A 20983-nucleotide genomic window follows, 5' to 3' on the forward strand; every position below is an offset into this window, starting at 1 on the left:
ATCGGCAGCTGAGATGGGGGTCCATCAAAGAGTTTTGGACCTGTCAAAACATCTCATTCCATCAGCGGGCAGTAGAGACATAACGCTTGCCTCGAAGGATGAAATAGCTGACGACTGGAACCAGGGTCATGTTTCTCAAAATGGAAGGACAACATCGTTGGTATGCGGTGGGTGTATAACGAAAAGGAAGGGAGCAGGATGAACCCTTCTTGAGGAATGAATGGGCCTTGGAGAGGCTCCTTGAGGCAACTTGAGACAGGGCTACTACCACCCCCTGGAGATCGCACTGCCCTTGGGGTTTGCCACTTCCTATTTGGAAGCAGGCAATGGTACAGATGACTCAGGGGGGTATTGCCCACTTTCTACATGTGTGGGACTCCAGCACTACCTGAATCCAGCTCTTTTATAGCCCATGCACCTGGGAATTTGGCTTCAGTAAGCAGATGAAGGCAGTCTCCCAAGGAAGGAGAAGAAGAAGCGGATATCTTGAGTATTACTGTATTGCTCTCCTTATAATTTTTTTCTGGCTTTGTAGAAACTGTATAGCAACTACACTAAAAGTATTTGTATGAGGCCTGCCAGTTTACTTTCTGGTGTCTATGAATGACTGGATTACCCTCCTTATAGGTTTTTTTCCTTGCTTTGCACCTTCTGCAAAGCCTTTATGAGTGTACAAGTACAACTAAAATTTACTAATATTTTACTTTGTTTTTAGTTCAATTGGTCATCCATACAGTTTAATGCGGTTCTTGTTACATTACGGTGGTGTGTAACACTCCAAAAAGTTGTTCATAATTTTGTCTGGATTCAATTAGTCATCCAAACTGTATTAGGTGCTTTCAGTGACATTTCAGTGGTATATAAGACTCCAAAAAAAGCATTGAAACATGTGTCTGTATTCAATTACTTACCCATAAAGTATTATATGCTCTGGGTACATTTATGTGGTATATAACACTGTAAAAAATCATTCAAAAATATTCCTAGGTTGAATTAGCAATCCTTACATTGAGCGACTAAGATGGCAGAATCCAGCGCGACTCTTGAGGGTGTGACCGGAGGAATATCAGAACCAGACCAAGCTGGCACATTAGAGAAGGTGGCAGTATTCTGTTGTCTTGAATGAGCCAGAACCACCAAGGCCCGAACCTAGGCCACAGCCTTTACCGCCAGGGTTCTTGCGGACTGCAGATGGGAGAGCTAAGATCCAGCAACAAGTGAATGGACTGCAGGGCCTAGACTGGTCAGAAGATAGGAGGCAAGCCAGGACATGGGCTGGAGACATGCTAGCGGGACTGCTAGTCGCAAGGTATCAACAGTTGGCATCCCTAGGAGGTCATTACGTATATCTGGCAGCGAAGATGTATTACCCTCCTTATAATTTTTTCCTGGCTTTGTACTTTCTGCAAAGCATTTATGAGTGTAGGAGTCAGCATGGGTTTGTAACTAATAAGTCATATCAGACTAACTTAATTTCCTTCTATGACGGAATCATTGATTGGGTGGATCAAGGAAATGCTGTAGGTATAGTATATCTTGACTTCAGCAAAGCATTTGACAAAGTATCTCATACAATCCTTATTGAAAAAATGACTAAGTATGGAATGGACAAGGCAACTGTTAGGTGGATTCATAACTGGCTTAGTGATCGGACCCAAAGAGTGGTCGTAAATGGCTGCACATCCAGTTGGAAGAATGTCTCAAGTGGGGTACCACAGGGCTCTGTCCTGGGCCCTGTATTGTTCAACATCTTTATCAATGATTTAGATGAAGGAATTGAGGGTAAACTGATTAAATTTGCTGATGACACAAAGCTAGGAGGGATGGCTAATACTAGAGAAGAGAGAGAGAGGATTCAAAAAGATATAAATAAACTGGAGAAGTGGGCAGCAACTAACAGAATGGTTTTTAACAGGGAAAAATGCAAAGTACTACATCTGGGCAATAAAAATGAAAAAAGCATATACAGAATGGGAGGAATAGGGCTAAGCAACAGCACATGTGAAAAAGACTTGGGTATACTAATAGATCACAGACTGAATATGAATCAACAGTGTGATGCAGCAGCAAAAAAGGCAAATGCAATTCTAGGATGTATTAACAGAAGCATACAGTCTAGATCACATGAAGTCATTATTTCCCTCTACTCCTCTTTGGTCAGACCTCATCTGGAATATTGTGTTCAGTTTTGGGCACCACATTTTAAAAAAGACATCAACAAACTGGAGCAAGTTCAGAAAAGATCGACCAGAATGGTGACCGGTCTGCAAACCCTGTCTTATGAGGAAAGGTTGCAGGATTTGGGAATGTTTAGTTTGCAAAAGAGAAGACTGAGAGGAGACTTAATAGCTGTCTACAAATATCTAAAGGGCTGTCACATTGTAGAAGGATCAACTTTATTCTCATTTGCACAAGGAAAGACTAGAAGCAATGGGATGAAACTGAATGGTAGGAGACAGATTAGATATTAGAAAAAACTTTTTGACAGAGTGATCAATGAGTGGAACAAGCTGCCACGAGAAGTGGTGAGTTCTCCTTCAGTGGAAGTCTTCAAACAGAGGCTGGACAGACATCTGACTGGGATGATTTAGCGAATCCTGCTTTGAGCAGGGGGTTGGACCAGATGGCCCAGGAGGACCCTTCCAACCTTCCAACTCTACGATTCTATGATTCTATACATCAACTAAACTTTCAAAATATTTACAGCCAAAAAATTTTTCTGGATTCAATTAGCCATCCATCCAGTTTAACGTGGTTATTGTTGCATTAGCATTACGGTGCTATCTAAGTCTCCCCCCCCCCCACAAAATTTTTTTTTTGTGGATTCAGTTAGTCATCCATCCAGTTTTAAAGTGCTTTGTGTAAAGTTAGTCTGTTAAAATTTAAAAAAAAACACTTGGCCTGGTACAGTTCACAAAATATTTTTGTTCAAAAAATTGACTAATATATATACTGTAGAACCTGATTTGCATGAGATTTCATTAGTTTGAAATAAAAACTGGCCTGCTACAGGTGTAGAAATTTGGTTGTTCAAAAATTGACTATTGTCATATTGACTCTAGAACTTGGTTTGTGTGAAATTTAATTTGTTTGCAATAAAAAACTAATGTCAGTACTCCCTCTCTCCAGATTACTTCTAATGATGAAGATGCCAGGGTTACATACTGTCACGATCCAGTCCAGAGTTTGTTTTCTGCTGTCTTCTCTCTGGACTGGTCATGTGGGGGTTAAACCCCTCTGCCTTGTTTTGGAGCTGGCTGGGCTATTTCAGTCCTCTGCAGCCTGTGGGCCAGTGTCAGCTATAGTTCAAGCTTCCAGGCTAGAGCTGCTGACCTGTATACCCTTGTGATCCTTCTGCCTCTGACATCTTGTACTCATGTATGACTCGACCTGATCTCTGGACTCCGCCTCTTGTTTTCTGTCTGATACCACGCTCCCCGACTGGCTTTGGCTCTGGCTTGTACCCCGACTATACCTTTCGTCTCACGTTTTGGATACCATGTCCTCGGTAGGCTCTGACTTCTGGCTTGTCGCTGACTACGTGCTTTGCTGTGACCATTTTGCTCCTGACAGTTTCTGATTCGGCTTGTCTGACCACTCTTTTGTTACCTGTGACACCTCTGCTGTTGCTCTGTGTTACTACGCTGTGTGTGGGCATCCTCTCTTCCCTCACCAGTACCCCTTGGTGGAGGTTACGCTATACTGCACTGCATCAGCATATCACACATACCTTGCTGAGCTCCTGAAACCGCCCTAAGTCTGTTCCCGCCCTCACCAGGGAAGAGGGGAGTAGTAGTGTATAGCATTACATCAACCAGAATAACAAGGGAATACATACAGGGATAAAGGAAAATACCAATCATACAGATATGCTCTCACAAACAACAGACAGGGAACATTGGGGAGTGAAGGAAGGGAAAAACCAAAGTAGAAGAGGAGGATTTGCATACAACCAAAACCAAGCAACAATCTTTAGATAAATCCACCAAACTCCTCGTCAAACAACAAAACTCCTCCAGCTCTGGAACCATGCACCATGAAGCTAACTCTTAATCCTATAAGTATATATAGGAGAGGAGAGAGTGGCCAACACTGAACAGCTGAGAGCATCAATGCAGGTAAGCTTCCAGGAGCTCTGAACAGATTAAGCCCTGCACTGTTAGAAGAAACCTACACTGTTTAAAAGCACTTCACCTTCAAGAGTAGGAGAAATCAGGCAGTGCGGTATTCCTGTCGTGGTAAATCTGTAACTCCTAAAATGGCCTGCTACAGATGTAGAAATTTGCTTATTCAAAAATCTACTATTGTCATATATACTATTGAATTTGGTTTGTGTGAAATTTCATTGGTTTTAAATAGACAAAAATTGCCCTGCTAAAGGTGTACAAATTTGGTCCCTCGGTGCTCGGGCCCCAGCTGCTGCTATTTTTCCCATTGTGGCATCCCCATCTTGTACCAGAAAGTATCCAGAAATGGCACCCGTGTCTTTAACAAACGTGGTTACTGTGATTGTCCACTTAACAACCAACATGTGGACAATCACTTGAGACCAGAGATACTACTTTACTCTGACGGCACACTAGGTGAGCATTGTGGAGTCCGGGGCCAAGAGACACTGAAGCCTTTTACCTCACAGACTATGTCTTAGGGAACTGCTACCGCGGCTCCAGGGATTAACCCTAGAGAAATGCTGTTCCCTGTTAGCAGTCACAGGGTGCAGCCAACAGTTGTGTTACCACACTGCGTGCGTACATCGCCGCCCTGGCGGATGCCAGTAGCCAACCTAAGCTTAGCACTGGAAAGCGCAGTAACTGCGCACTGCACTGTTGAGACAGACACTGCAGAGTATGCGGTACAGAGGTGTCGTGCAGCTGACACTCTCTGGCATAACGTGTGAGGGAAGCTGGAAGCACTGCGGCGCTTTGCAGTGCCGCTGCTCAGCACTGACTCAGGACTCTAAACCCTACCAGCATGCGTATCAAAGGGAAGGGGTTTCATAATGAGTCAGTGGTGCACAAGCATCCACCATCACACACATCACAACCAATTACTGTCTATACTAGTGCATGGCCGAGCGGCCATGCGAACCTTTTATAGCAGCGTCCGGGACCTTCCTGATGGTCCAATCCAAGCTGGAGAAGGACCTGAGCATGTGACCTCTGATCTCCAATGAGAGATCATCCCACGGGCATGCTCAGTAGACCGAAAGGAAGACTTAGTCCCTGGAGTAGTTCACTGCTGACCAGCATGCATTGCTATAGCTGGACCAGAGGTGGCAGCAGCATCCAAACCCACAGTGCTAGTCTGAGCAGAGCGCTGGGATCGACGAGTCCGCTGAGCAGCCTCCTCTGCGGTCGGAGAGGAATGGGAGACCGCCGAAAGCAAGGCTCGGGATTCCTTCTGTGCAGCGACAGGAACCCGACACCTAACAACTTATAACAGGGTTTTCTCCACCTCTTTGACCAGTTCCGTCACCCCTACTTCTACTCCTCATCTTCCATCTCTGATGTTATTTCAGAGAATATCAACCGGAAGCTGGAAGCTCCACAGCACTGCCTCAACAAAGCGGCAACAGGCTCTGCTGAAGCTAATTTGTCTAGGAGACAAACTGCACTTCATGGCAGAGCTATTGAAAGGAATAACAGACCAGACCGATCTGTAGCTCTCGACGCTGAACCTACACTTGGCCCACATGCTCAACTTGGAAGTTCAGCAGTTTCTTAAGACCTCAGATTTGCCAGAGCTTCTGGTCAAGGTATGCTCTGGCTGTGCTGCAGCAACACCTGCAAGTGCCAGCTTACGGACTGGTGCGCAACGTGACCACGCTCTAGAACTCCACATTGCACATGCTGACAAGGCTTTGTGAGCAGTAGAGGCCAATTGTGGAATACCAGCTCCAACATGTTCATTGGTATTCTGGTCAGCCTCCACACATAACAACTGAAGAGGGGTCATGGATGTCTGACATTTGTGCGGTTTTCCAAGACTTTGAGGACTCCACAAAGATGGTTAGTGGCGATGACGCCATAATCAGAATAAAGATTCCACTTTCGTGCCTACTTAAACAGTCGCTGCTGGCAATTAAACATAAAGCTTTGCATGTGGACCAGGTGGAGATGGAGGAAGACCTGAGACAGGGAGATATTACCCAGCCTCATCTCATCTGCTCATCACAGATTGGGTAACAATGAGGAGGCGGAGGCTGAAGGAGAGGAGGAGGAATAGGAGCACAAAAGAGACAACCCACACAAACTTCGTCCCATCTCTCCTACGTGGATGGGCTGAGGAGGAGGAAATGGAGGGTAGTCATCATGGTGGAAAAAGGGAATTGAGGGCTGTAGGGACCTTGGCACATAAGGCAGACTTTATCTACCGCTGCCTTCCCGGTGACCTTCACGTTACATTCCTCTTGGCCAAGAAAAAGGTTGGTTGTTCACCCCGCTAGACCCAGCTACAAGGAGAACTTTGCATCTTTTCTTCCTGAGGCGGAGAGGTCTTCTAAAAAATTCCCATCAGTCAAAGCTAGTGGCAGGGGGCAAACTTCCTTGCCCAACCAAGGAGTAGAGGTGAGGGAGACACACCAGGTACAGTAGACGCCGGGGTACACAGTCAGAGGCCTGGGACAGTTTCATGACACCCTCCCAGCGCCCAGGCCCTGATGAACAGGTATTTTTGACAAGGAGAGAAAGTTTTTAAAGATGGTCAAGCAATAACTAGCCGTCAAAACTAGCATACTCCCTAATTCTTCTGCTACATTCAGCTATTTCTTTAATTTAAATTAGATTTTTTTTTTAACTTTTTTAAATTTAGCCATATATACAAGTATATGTAAAAAAATTTTTCCTGTAAACTCCAATTTCTCATTGATTTTAAACGTTTTATTGTCAGTCCTTAAAGTGCAGTAAAAGTGTGACACCACCATTTTCAGTAACGATCTGGGAGTCGCAGCAATTTTTCCAGCCGTTTCAACATTTTTACTGCCCCTCAGGCTTTCTTGTAGGGGCTGCCGGAAAAATGCTAGAAGATTTTCTCAGCACAGGAACATTTTATTTAAACACATCCAATTGTGGAACTTATTATTAAAACAGACAAGGCACCACAATGGGTGTGGCATTTTCTCCGTCATATGCAAATCTGTTTCTTGGCTTCTGGGAGAGAGAGATTTTCCACAGTGATATAGCAAACACCTCTGATGATAATTTGGCAGGAAACTGAGCTGACTCTCAATTCATGCAGACTCTCAATCAAAATTCTTTCAACCTCAAATATCCTACAAATGGCACAAATTCAAGATCCATTTCCTGGATATACAACTGTGTGTTAAGGAGGATTGATCAATACAAATCAATCTATACTGCAAAGAGACAACAGTCAATTCCCTGTTACAAGGTTCCCATGCACACATTCATCCAGTCATTAGGGCCATCATGTTTGGACAGTTCCTGAGAACTCGATGTATCTGTTCCTGAAAAATAATCTACTATTGTCAAAGATAGATTTTGATCTAGAGGATAAAGTGGTACTTCTACTTTTATCAAAAATGGCTAAAGGAGAGATGTATTTTATTGCACGTTTTTTTATTTTTGCATTATGCATCCAGGCCCTTTAGTGTTGCTTGAGTGAACTAGGGCGTCTGTCCTAGTGGGGTGCACTCATATAGTGCTGGACAACCCGCCTGATGTAATATGGGCTTCATTGATAGGTTGTAAGCCAGACACTGTGCATCACACGTACCTGTGTGACAGCCGTCAAACGCAAGCCTTATTTTTGTGCATTTTTTTTAGTAGACAGCCACCCCCCCTCCATGAAATGATAGGTTTGTGAGTGGCTGCTTCCATCAGTATTTTGCACCTCTGCTACCCCAGCATGAGGGTCTGCTGCATTTTGCTAGTGCATTTGTAATCTAACCTGGTGTTGGTAAGGCTGTTTTTTTTTTTTTTTTTTTCTGGCATAATAATTCCGCACCAGCCATCAATGATGCATCACGCGCATGTCTTTGACATGAATGGGTCATGAGGTACCCGACATGCGTGGATGCGATGATGGCTTCAGACTAATATGCACAGATTGGCGTGGACTGCGGTGCCCAGGCATCACTTAAATTACCCCTTTTTAAACCCATACACAAACCCTGGCAGGACAGCACAGTTAACACCTCCCCTTGAGAAAGCAATCAGGTGAAACATGCTTCAGGACAGTGTGGAGGATGTATCCTTTCCATACACCATGGGTAAGCAGTGCAATTTGCATTAACTTTTACACTTTTTCGTGTACATCCATGTAAATGGTTTTTATATATTTATATTTGGTTTATATAGACATCATAATTTTTAAATATTGTCTTATTAAATGACAATTGTCTTTTAACATTCCTTGGTGGTTTGTGGATATGCCAACAGTGGTCTATTGTTAAAATAATATATATGTAAATGAAGGTACTGCTGACCTGGCAGTCACTGTGCGGGGCAGGTTTGTCAGCCAATGAGGGTTCTGGGTGTGCTATTTAAATCTTCATTATCACTTGCCAGTTACTATTTTGTACACCACTTTATTAAGCTTATAAAAGGCCCTTTTTATTCTCCCCTGGTTAGTGTTCTCGTACACTCTTAACTTTATTGGAGGCATTTCTGGACTTGACCACGGAGACGTTTGATTATCTTCTGCCTCACATCTTTGTCTGAACGTATGGACTATTCTGGTTTTGGCTACCATTATTGTTATTGTCCGTGACTTTATGGTATGACTGACCTAGCTAACAGCATTTTCACAATCAGCTTCACCATTCTGGAAGCAAACCAGGTACCTTTGCAGAAACGAACAGATCGCTTTACAGGGGTTAAAGAGTAAATGCCAAACTACACTTGAGACCTGCTAAGGTGTCTGCTTCAAAAGATGACATTACCTTTTTATAATTACTTCAGAGACTTCTATGGAACATTCATGGATGTCTTCCATTCAAGAGGTTATAAAGAAGTCATGGAACCAAGTACGCCAATGTGTTCTTCGAGCTGTGGCAATGCTGTTCATGATGTGGCAACACTTCAAAGCCTTCATTGCATTGTGGTATGTTATTCCTTCCTGCATCTGGGCAATTTCCACATGTTCCTCTCCCACAACCATTTCCATTAACTTGTCTGCTTAATTTCAGGTGCAGTATTTCTTGCCAAGGTCATTCTAAAAATAAAAGTGAGTATCCAGTTTCTCTTTGGATGACTGTAGGTCAAATGCGTGTTGTGAGAAATCTTATTGTTCTTGTTTTCATCTATGTTCAGGAAACCCGAGTGTGAATGCAGAAGTCGACGTGATCTCTTATTGTTCTAAAAAATGGAAAGGGGAAGCCCTTAATGCTAAGCAGATGCGGAAGGTAAACCTTATAAATTCTCCTACTCTCCTGCATTGTTCTTTTTGTTCAATGGAAGCAAATGAAAGAATTAAAGAGTTGAATAACTGCTTGAGGTTGCACATGAAGGCTTAGGGCCCCGTCACACATAGCGATCTCGCTAGCGAGAACGCTGCTGAGTCACAAGTTTTGTGACACAACAGAGATCTTACCACCGAGATCGCTGTGTGTGACAGCGATCAGCGACCAGCCCCCCTGCCGGTATCGCTGATCGCTGCAAGAAACCTTCGCTGCAAGAATACAAGTCCCAGCGCTGGGCACAATCCTGGCATCTAAACAATTAAACACCATTTGTTTTAATGACATTGAAATACAAGCTAGAAATAAAGTTCAGATATCTGAAATTATTCTCCCTCCACAATATGTTACCAGATTTCATTTTACAAACTAAATATATAATTTGACAGATCTCTTAGGACTGATGGAGGAGGTTTACTTACTTTTAAAGTCAATGTCAGAAAGGCTGTACAATCCTTTTTAAGAGTTTTCCCACCTGATTTTAAAATGAGCAATAAGTCTAGGTCGCGCAGGACTGAGAAGAAGCTTATTTTTCCATGAGACACAAAAACTTTTAAAAATGATTAAACAGCCGTTCGGAAGGGAATTTTCAAAGTAAGCACATCAGCCTCAAAAGATCTTAAAGAGCCTATGTATGTATTGTGAAATGTAATGTTACTATATTTGAAACTGTATTAGTTGTGACACTAAGGCACCGATTCATTAAGGCTAGTTTCACATTAGCGGATGGAGGAACTGCGGAGGGCTGTGGACTTCCTCTATGAAGCTCCGCCAACTGCTGCATCTCCTCCGGTCAACTCCGTCTACATCCCCATACTTCTGCATGTGGCAAGCATACCCTATCTTTAGCATTGGGTACGCAGGTCATGCGAATGTATGCGGATGCCGTCGCATGCGTCGTTTTGACAATGTGACCAACGTCGAACGCAACATGTTGAAATTTGATGCGGTCGATGCATCGTCAAAACGACGCATGCAGAGGCATCCGCATACATCCGCACGAGCTGTGTACCCAATGCTAAAGATAGGGTACGCAGGCCGCATGCAGAAGTTTGCAGACATAGGCGGAGCTGACCAGAGGAGGTGCGGCAGTGGGCGGAGCTTCACGGAGGAAGTCCGCAGCTCCTCCATACGCAAATGTGAAACTAGCCTTAGACTGGTGTATATGCCAGTTTTAATGATGAGTGACCAGAGTAGGATACGCCTAATTCATTAAGAGGGATGGAAAAGGAAGGGAATTCCAGCATCGAGATCTTCAGTAAAAACACTCTCTGTTAGAGAAATCATTAAAAAGTTGCAATTCCAAATCCAACTGTGATATGCAATGACTAAAGTCTCCTGTCTGAGATGCATTTGCTAGCCATGGGGAAATGGGGTATTAATGGCTAAACCACTGGCAGACACAGACAGAAAAGGGCCCCTCTGCAAGTACAATATATGGACCCTTTGCAGCCCAAGAGCTCTTAAAAATGCAAAATTGCACCTGCTTTAGAGATATAAATGGGCCCCTTACCTTTTAGGTTTCATCAATGATTTGTCCGCCCCTGGGCTGATTTCACCACCCCACCGATCTCAAAATTTTCACCTATTCTTAGCAAAGTCTTTATAGGAGTTTATCATACAGTCACTTGAGCCAAAATCAAAGGTGGACGCAAAAGAAACAGTACGGTATATATGAAGGAAGAACTTAGATTTCACATTCTCCTGGATCAACACCTGCCTTTGGCTCAACACACTCCAAAATTATAGCACAGTATTTCCCAAGAAAGGCTGTGTGTGAACCACAAAATTCCCCTGTTTGCTTATAATGAAATCATGATGCCCCTGGACTCCTAGCCTGGTAAGAGGATTAGAATGTGAGTAGGGGGCATCTTGGCCTCTTGGCCAATCAGGCTTATGGAGCAGTAATTGGCATAAAGCATGGTTCTAATAGCAGGTGCAATAGTTTCGAGCTTCAGTGTGATGGTGCACAGGATCTGCAATCTGGATCGGATTCCCTTTTAGTTCATGGGTCTGCGAGAATTGAGGAGACCTGTATGTATTTAGGTGGTCTGGTGCCAATTTCTTTTCTACTCTTAGAAATCTTCCTCACTGCCTTTCTCAAAAGTTGTCATGTATATTTTTAAGCAGCTTTGTCCTGTCCTCTCAGCCATGGTTTTCCAGCGCACACATACATTTCTAGCTAGTTGTGCGTGAACCTTTAGAGAACATAACCACTGTACACTTATCACTGATAGCTGCAGTAATATTTTACTTAGCGATCCCTGAAGGGTAATAGCACGTGTAAACTGCATAAACGTCTATAAAACTGTGCATCCAGTTTATTCACGAGCAATATGTATCCATATAAAACACAAGACCCAAGGATAAAAGGCACAAAGTGAGGATGCAGCTAACTTTACTGGCAATAGATGGAATGGTCAAATGTTCTCTGAGGCAGTTACATAAGGAAAGCTTTCAAGTCCATTACTGATTGCATGACTGGAGCTACGGCTATAACTACAGACTTTATTTGCTGTTGCACAATAAGATCAGCAGCAACTCTCACTTAGCAAATATAAAAAATCTCATTAAATCGTTCATGTCGCTCGCCTGATTCATTCTGCCTAACCACGGGCAATGTGAATCCGAGCCTGGCTCTATTATTGCATGTATGCATGTAGCTCCAGTGTTTCATATAATAAAACTAGTTTAACAATCCGGCTGTGGGTGGCATTAGACTAGTCTTGGCTCTGCCTATGATCTCCAGCTGGGCTTCTCCACTTCTCTAGGTGATGACAGGTCTCTTTCATGGGTGTACATACAAAGAGAATTGTCAATGAACTAGAGTGATTTTAGGAAAAGTCAGACTAATGTCATCTCTACCTATGGTCCAAACGCTCGAGCGTTTCAGAGGAGAACATACCTCGCTTCAATCATACAACCAGGGGCTGATTCATGCTGCCAGTACTTTGGGCAGCATGAATAGACTAAGGTTCCATTTAGGCTGTGTGCATACGATGTGTTTTTTTGCGGCTTTTTTATGCGTGGAAATGCTCCAAAAACGCAATGGAATATTAAAGCAAGGTAATACAATGGCAATCCTGAAGTGTTTTGCACATGATCCGTAAATTTCCATCCGTATTTGCAGCATTTTATTTTCTGCAGCATGTCAATTCCTTTTGTGTTTCTGCAGTGGTTTTAACTCATTGACTTCAATTGAGTCCGTCAAATCTGCAGAAAAAATGCAGGTGTAAAAAGGTTTTCAGATTTGCAGCATATTTGCTGCAGATTTTCTGCCAAAAAAGCTGCAGAATTGTCAAGGGAAATTATGTCAGAAGGAGGAAGAGTGTGAGTGGAGAATGTGTGTGTCTGTCTGTGTCTGTGTGCGGGTGGCGGTCTGTGTACCCATGCGACGAACAGCCCATCGTTATTGTACTTAGGCGTCGACTGATGGGACTACTACTCCCATCCGTCTATGTCTGCTGTCACATATAACAGAGACAACATGAGCTGATGATGGTAGAATAGTCTCATCATGCGGCACCTGTGGTCAATTGTCCAAAAAAATCAAAACTTTGACATAATCACATACGTATTCACATGCAATATACATACTTACCGAACATCTAATCCTTGACACCTGCTTCTCCTGCAAACAATCAAAAATAATAAACCAACATATACTCCCTGTCTGCTGTAGTCCATTTAATACCGAGTGTCCATGTCGATGTCTCCCGGCCGCCGGCGATACACTGACAGAAAGTAATCGCTCCTGCAGTGTATCACTGAACCACCTTGAGAGTTTATCGGCGTACATCAGCTGATCAGCTCTGTTGCTCACACTTACGGCACCGCTGTGTTAAAATGTTTTCACACAGCGGTAGTGCCGTAAGTGAGAGCACCGGAGCTGATGAACACGGTGATACTTTGCGGGAGCGATTACCTCCTGTCAGTATATCACCGGAGGCTGTTCTGCACGTGAGATAGCCATGGGACACTCAGTATTAAATGGACTACGCCGCACAGGATAGTATTATATGATGGTTTATTATTTTTCATTGTTTGCCGGAGACGAGGGCGTCGGTGATTAGGCGGTCAATGAGCGTGGTTAATTTAGCTTCAGTAAAGGAGTCTGTGATTATTTCAAATAAAGGACTTTTTTCTGGCTGTGTGTTTATTTACCATGTACAGTGGAGAAAAAAAAGTATTTAGGCTGGATTCACGTTTGTGGTTGTGTCCGCAGCGTTTATGCCGCATTCATTCGCATGCGTCGTGTTTTCCTATCTATAACGTTGTGGACGCAGGTATTTGCGTTGATATGCTTTCAGCCGCGTTTCACTAAGCATGCGTTGTTTTGTGTTTTGCGGCTTGGCACGGCTAACGCAACATGTTGTAATTTTGGAGGCGGCAATTTGCCGCCACCAGACGCATGCGGCCGCTTGCGTAAGGAATGCATCAAAACAATGCATTACAGTCTATGAGAACACATCCTTACGCTAGTACATGCGTTTGCTAGCGTTTCCGTACGCATGTGTTTTTCCTGATTAAACCTGTCTAGACACTGGTTAGCCACCCCCCACGTCTAGATAGATAAAAAGAGGGTCTGGGCAGTCATTGTCCATTACTCTACAGACACTTGAGACTGAAAGAGCAGAGAAGACATCACTGAATTCAAGCCAAATGTAAGTATACAACCTAATATCTGTGTGTCTTTAATTTACTCCCTGCAGTCTGTAATGTTCTGTCTCTTTCTTGCAGCATTCTTCAGCATGGCCTCTAGTCCTGAGCAGACAGGACAGGATTCAGAAGTGAGTATCATTGCAACTATGGTTGGTAAGTATCACTGTACATATGTGAAAAAAAATCATGTTTTTTCTTTTACTGAACACTTCATCAAGTGTCCAGGGTCCGGAGCAGCAGAGGGAGGCACAAGGATCGGTGGGCAGATGGCGTGTAAGTTTTTTTTTTTTTTTTTCTTGGAGTGTTGCTAGTTTTTCTGCCTTTTTATTTAGTTTTTTTGGGGGGATTTTCCTTGTTTTATCTTGACAACAGTAATGTGTTTTTTTTCATTTCTAGGTTGCACAATGGGAGGAGGACTACACTGACAATGACATCCTCATCTCCCTTGTTCAGGAGAGAGTCGCCCTGTGGGACACTGTCATGCTCGCCATGTCCGCCATGTCTGTTTTGCCTCAAGAACCCCTGGAGCAGTGTGCACGCGCATCTCGTGTCTGCTATCTTGCATGTTCCCTAGAGCAGTGTGCACACTCACCTCATGTCTGTTGAGCTGCAGGATGCCTGCGTTTCTGCTCTGCCTTCTGTGGTCATCTCGTCATGTCTAGAATCCCTGATCATGTGTCCTTCCTATGTTTCAGCACTGTCTGGTTCTGCAATCGTTTCTGCATGTCTGAAACCCTGATCATGTGACCTTTCCTAAGATCCTGCACTGTCTGGTTCTGCAATCGTCTCTGCAGGTCTGAAGCCCTGATCATGTGACCGCGCTCTGTGATCCTAGAGGATCTGAACTGGAAGCTCTTCCCTGGTCTGACCCGGAAGTGGTGGTGCTATGCTCTATATCAGACTGCCCCTTCCTATGCTCAGGGCCTGAGTATTGTGTTGCTTCTCTGCATGGCTGCTTGGTCTGTGGGGTTGCTCCCTCTATTCTGTGCCCTTGCACTCTGCTCTGTCGTGCGTCTCTCCACACGCTTCGTGCTCGTATTCTGTCTCTTGTCTCGTGCTTTGTCTCGTGTTGTCCTCCGTGCTCTGTTTGTCCTTGCTATGTTTCCTTGTTATGTTTTGCTCTGTCCCTGTTCCTGACGTGCCTCATGACACGTGCAGGCCTCGCTCTGTACCCTGTCCCTGGCGTGTCTCCTACACGTGCAGGCTCCATTCTGTACCCTGTCCCTGACGTGTCTGTCTACACGTGCAGGCCTCCGCTCTGTACCCTGTCTAGTCCCAAGGTTCTCCCTTGGCCCGGTTCTGGGCTTTGGCCTACGCTCCGCTGCCAGACTCTGTCCCTGTCCCTGACATGTCTGTCTACACGTGCAGGCCTCCGTTCTGTGCTCTGTCCCTGGCGTGCCCCTCGGTACGTGCAGGCCTCGCCTTGTACTTTGCCCCTGGCATGTCCTTTGCATGCGCAGGGTTCTGTCTACTACTATATGCCTTGTCTCTGATACTTCGTGCGCTCTTGCACTTTTTGTACTAGGCTTTGCCGTGCTGTTTGCACGCGTCTCTGTCCTGTATCTTTGCCTAGCCCTGTCTTGTGGCTCTGTGCCTCCGTGCACGTGCCTGGTCGCCTGCGACTGCCTGGTGTGCCTCAGCCGTGCCGCCTCTAGCCGTGCTCGCCTGTGTGCCTCAGCCGTGCCCGCTGTCCAGTGCTATAGTGGTCTCCGACTGCGTGGCCGCAGCGGTGCCACCTCTAGTCGTGCCCGCTTGCTTATGCCATCATCGGTACCACCTGCCGGTGCTCCCAGCTGTGGTCTCCATGCTCCCTTGCACGCACGCTGGTTCTTGCACTGTACCTTTTTCATGCTACTCTTGCACAAAGCCTTTTGCCTCTTTTTTGCTCTGCTCTGAACCCAAGTTTGCCTGCCGGATTCCGTAACCAGCCGACCGCTGCCAGAGTTCCAGACCTAGATGACTGCGGCCTGATGTCTGGAGCTGATGTCCATAGCCTGATTCCTGGACCCTGTCGGTCGATGCCAGCACCCCGGATTCCGATGCCATTGAACCCGTCCCTGGCGTGCCCTCGCACGCGCAGGCCACCGTCCTTGTGCTCCTCCCTGGCGTGCCCTCGCACGCGCAGGCCTCCGTCCTTGTACCCGTTCCTGGCATGCCCCTTGGCATGCGCAGGTCTCCGTTCTGTGAATCTGATCCTGGCGTGTCTCCTTGCACGCACCCTGTTTTGTCTCCTAGTTTGCCGGATTCCTGAAGCCAGCTGACTACTGCCGGAGGTCTGGAGCCAGATGTCTACACTCTGATGCCTGGACCCTGTCAGTCCTCGCCAGCCTTCCGGAGGCCGATTCCTCGCACCCTGCCTTGGACTTTGGCGTGCCCTGGCACGCACCTTGTTATATGTATTCTGTGTGTTCACGTTTGGCACCTATTTTACCTTGAAGAGTTCCTCATGCCTTGGACCTCGGCGTGCCCTTGCACGCATCTTGCTTTGTGTTCTTTGTGTGTTCACCTTTGCACCTGTTGTACCCTGAAGTGTTCCTGAATGAAGTTTACTTGAACTAATGCCTTGTCTCGTCTTGTCTTGCTTCCTGAGCCGGCCGTCTGGTCCAGCAGCTGTGGTATCTCACCCCCTTGGTCTTGCCCCTGACACTCCCTGTATAGGGGGTGGTTTCTCACTAGGTCAGCTCGCCCTAGGTGGGTGGGCGCCACGGCCCAGAGAGTCCACTCATTCAAAGAAGAACGACTCAGCGTAAGCTGACGCTCGTCACAGACACCCGTCATTGTGACCACTCGGACATGGTGGTGCTTTTGCGGCAGTGGAATGAGATGGCCAAAGAGCTGATGGATGACTGGGACAACGCTGCGCCAAGAGACAGAAAGGACTTTCGTAAGTATTGAAATGTGGTCTGACACGCCAGTGAATCTGTAAAGGCCGTGAGCACACAACCATGTGTGATGCGATAAACTCCTGAAAGTTTCTCGCATCACACATGGTTGTGTGCTCACGGCATAAGGTGCATTGTTTAACCTTTTTTTTATCCCCCTTCACATTGACCAAAGTCACAACCCGGTGGCATTCAATGAAGGATCGCTTCAATAAGAACCTCAGACACGAGAACCAGGCTCGCAGTGGCAGTGGTGGTGGTGCAGCGAGGCTCAGGAAGTACAATTATCACCGTATGCTGGCTTTCCTAAGGCCCGTCCTTGCTCAGAGAGCGTAAGTATTTTTGTGTTGTATTCCATTGTGTTGTGCTCCCTAATCTGATGTTTTCTATTCCACAGAAGTTGGTGCTTGTACAATTTATTGTTTTGTCGTTCTAATGTTTGGCTTTTCTTTTAACAGCACCTGGAGCAGCACCGTGGAACCTGGTTCATCCTCTGGAGCGGTCCTTCAATGAACAGCCTCGGAGCAGTCCCAGCCATCCACCAGCGACGCAGCAAGTAGGCCTGCGTCACAAGCTTAAGAACAGGCAGCTGGCCCATCAGGTCTTCCCCAGTCCCAGGCCTCCTCCGCCTCTTTTTTTTAATGTTGGGTCTTCCCGACAGCGGCAGAAGGCCTCAGACAGGACAGTCATGCCCGAGTTTCTACACTTGAGCTTGGTTTTCCAGGATGGCATGAAGTAGATGGTAGATAGACTGGAAAGTGTTAGGAGCCATGTTGCTACACTTTTCCAGTCTGTCCACCAGCGACTTGACCGTCTGGAAACCGATATACGGAGACCAACACATCATTTTTTTACTGCCATTGAGTGGGGCATGGCTGAAAACCTTACGCCTGAACTTCAGCTGAATGTGATGCAGGCCTGCAATGCTGCATACGTTCAGGCTATGCAGCAGACTCGGTTGTACCTGCTGGCATCGGTTTTTCCCACTGTGCCACCAGTTACCCGGTTCACAGCTCTACCGAGTTCTGCTGCATACCCCTGTATGGCCAACACCATGCCCAGTCCTGCCGCCATCCACTACAGGGCCTCCACCATGCCAAGTGCAGCGGACAGCCACTCCACCACCACGCCTAGTCCTCCTCCTGTGCGGATTCCCACCACGACCATCACCCGGAGTCCTGATCCAGCAACACCGTCCACCTACACAATCACTCAGGTTCCAGCACCATCTAGTCTGTCCACCAGCTCCCAAATACCGGGTCGTGATTCCTCCACCGCCACCACGCCTTCTCATCCCACGACTCCAAGGAAAAGAAGGACAAGCAGCCACCCAACACATGGGAGACAGAAAAAGGAACCGAGGCGGGAAAGGACAGTGGTGCTCCCTGCACCACCCTCACCTCCCAATGTGTCTATTATGTCCAATTTGTCCCTCCCTTCTAATGTGTCTCTGCCGTCCCATGTTTCCACTCCTAATGTGTCTACCTCCATCCTTGATCTCCCAGACCCCACACATCTAGTAGCCCCTTCCCCTGGAACCCCTTCAGCATCCACCCCCAGCCAGTCCTCCCGGCTGCACACCCCCCTGGTCCGTAACATTTCCCCCTCAGTCTGTAAAACAAAATAATTTTTTATTTTTGTAAATAAATCTTTTTGTTTGCCCCATACCACTGTTTGGTCTTTGTCTCTTTCGTCGCCGGCAACATACACCGTGCGCTGTCAACACACAAATCGCCGTGTATACACACGCTGTTTTTTTTTTCCACCTCATAGCTCCATGAGACACAATTTTTGTTTTATTTTTTTTTTTTTCTCTCATGTAAAAGCTTTGAGATGGCAAAAAAACTGAGACCTTATAATCCTTCCCCCAAAAAATAAGGTCAACAACAGAAATGGTCAGGGGTCTGCAGTACTCACCTGCTCAGGTGTAAGTACTATTAGGCTGAGTTCACACGTAGCGTTTTTTTCGCGTTTCCGTGGCGGTTTTAAATGCACAATTTTGCCGCGAAAAATAAGCATCCCATACATTCCTATGGTATTCCGTAATGCTGTGCTAATGCTGCGTTTTTTTCCGTAGCGGAATCACTTTGCGGTAAAAAACGCAGCATGCTCATTAATTTAGCGGAATCGCGGCGATCCCGCACCCATAGGAATGCATTGTTCTGCTTAATTTCCACATGTGGCTGTGCCCATCATGCGAAAAGTAAGCAGAACATTTGCGGATGGTACTCACGGTCCGAAGGAGAGGAGACTGTCCTCCGGGCTCTGGGTACCATATCCCTGTAAAAAATAGAATTAAAATAAAAAATATTGTTATTCTTACCTTCCGGCGCCCCGCGCAGCCTTCCCGCCGTTCTCCACGCTCCCGGTCCCATTAATCCTTTGCGAGAATGACCGCGATGGCGTCTGTTCTCGTGGGACCGCGATGTCTTGCGGTCATTCGCGATTACGTCAGAGCGTGACATCATCACGAATGACCGTGAGACGTCGCGATCCCGCGAGAACGGAAGCCATCGCGGTCATTCTTGCAAAGGATTACTGGGACCGGGAGCGTGGAAAGAGGCGGGAAGACTGCGCAGGACGTCGGAAGGTAAGAATAACAATATTTTTTACATCCTATCTTTTACTACTGATGCTGCATAGGCAGCATCAGTAGTAAAAAGTCTGTCACACTCGTCAAGCACTATGTTTGACGAGTGTGAGCAACCTGTCAATCAGGTCGCCAAGCGATGCTACAGATCGCTTGGAAAACGCTAGCATTCTGCAAGCTAATTACGGAATGGAATCCGGAATTCTCGCGGTAACTTCCGCGAGAGTTCCACTACGTGTGCACATAGCCTTACAGTCAGGATGCTGTATTTTTTGGCATCCTGATTGCAGTAGTTCTTCACACGGGCTGGTAAGTAAAATTATGGGGTACATTTCCTCAATCATCTATTCAGTGTGCATTAATGTATTGAAGTATAATGCAGACTGAAGAGATGATGGAGCTCATGCGAACCAACCATAGCACTCACACAGAGAGAACAAGTGAAGTGTAAAGCATGGGAGCATAAACAAAGTAAACAGGTGTTGTACAAAATTTTTTTATGTAATGTAAAATACAGGTAAACATTGAAAGACCCTAACATTACATACAATTTAAACATTAAACCATTGCATCTTGCCATGCTACACGTCCAACATCAGAAACAGCGTTGATCCAGGGAGCTAGTCTGATTGCCGTATGTGGAGTCGGGAAGGAATTTTTTCCCCAATGTGAAGCTTACTGTTTGACACATGGGTTTTTTTTTGCCTTCCTCTGGATTAACATGTTAGGGCAAGTTAGGATAGGATATGGGTTGAACTAGATGGACTTAGTCTTCCTTTAACCTTAATAACTATGTTACTATGTTACTCTGATTCACTTCGAGCCGATTTGGTTATCCTAATATGTTTCCCATCCACTGTTTCCACACAGTTGGGGAAATTACAAATTTCCCAGAATTTTTCCGCATTTTCCAGCCAGATTTCCATGTTGGGTAGGGGGATAAATTCCTCACAAAGCACGTCCCACAAAGCCCGGCAAGAGTCCGCAACAATCCCAGAAAGGGTGGAAAGGCCTATCCGGAACTTGAAATGTAGCGATGATAGGCTCTCTCCAGTAGCCAGGAATCTGCCAAACAGAGAATAATAATATTACCTACAAGGGGTTTTGACAAAAAAAGGGACATTGCAGAACAATACTAATTATGAAAGGCATGCGTTTATTTTTAAATATTGTGTACCTTAGTGTCACCAGCAGACGTTCCTCAGCTGGAATAGCTTTACGGAGCTGGGTGTCCTGCCTGCTGATGGCTCCCTCTATACGACCCAGCAATTCCTGGAAGCTCTGTTGAGACATCCTCATGTAGTCAAAATATTTTTCTGGGTTTTCACGGAGCTCCCTGAATAAGGAGTGGTAGGCTCCAAGGTTCTCCCGGACTTTAAGAATGGGGTGTTGCCAAAAGCGCCAACGCCGTCTTCTTCTCCTTCTTTCTCT

The 20983-nt window shown here is 45.7% G+C and overlaps 1 protein-coding gene across 1 annotated transcript in view; it reads left to right on the forward strand.

The window, feature by feature from the left end:
* Positions 1 to 20983, forward strand: part of OTULINL (OTU deubiquitinase with linear linkage specificity like) — a 107454-nt gene that overhangs the window by 39249 nt on the left and 47222 nt on the right. Inside the window, exons 2-4 of the mRNA XM_073569429.1 lie at positions 8922 to 9063; positions 9149 to 9186; positions 9273 to 9364. Coding sequence (XP_073425530.1) covers positions 8922 to 9063; positions 9149 to 9186; positions 9273 to 9364 — 272 coding nt within the window. The remainder of the gene's footprint in view (positions 1 to 8921; positions 9064 to 9148; positions 9187 to 9272; positions 9365 to 20983) is intronic.

This window comes from Dendrobates tinctorius, unplaced genomic scaffold, assembly GCF_039654945.1.
Source record: "Dendrobates tinctorius isolate UK_male_01 unplaced genomic scaffold, ASM3965494v1 ptg000025l, whole genome shotgun sequence".
NCBI lineage: Eukaryota > Metazoa > Chordata > Amphibia > Anura > Dendrobatidae > Dendrobates > Dendrobates tinctorius.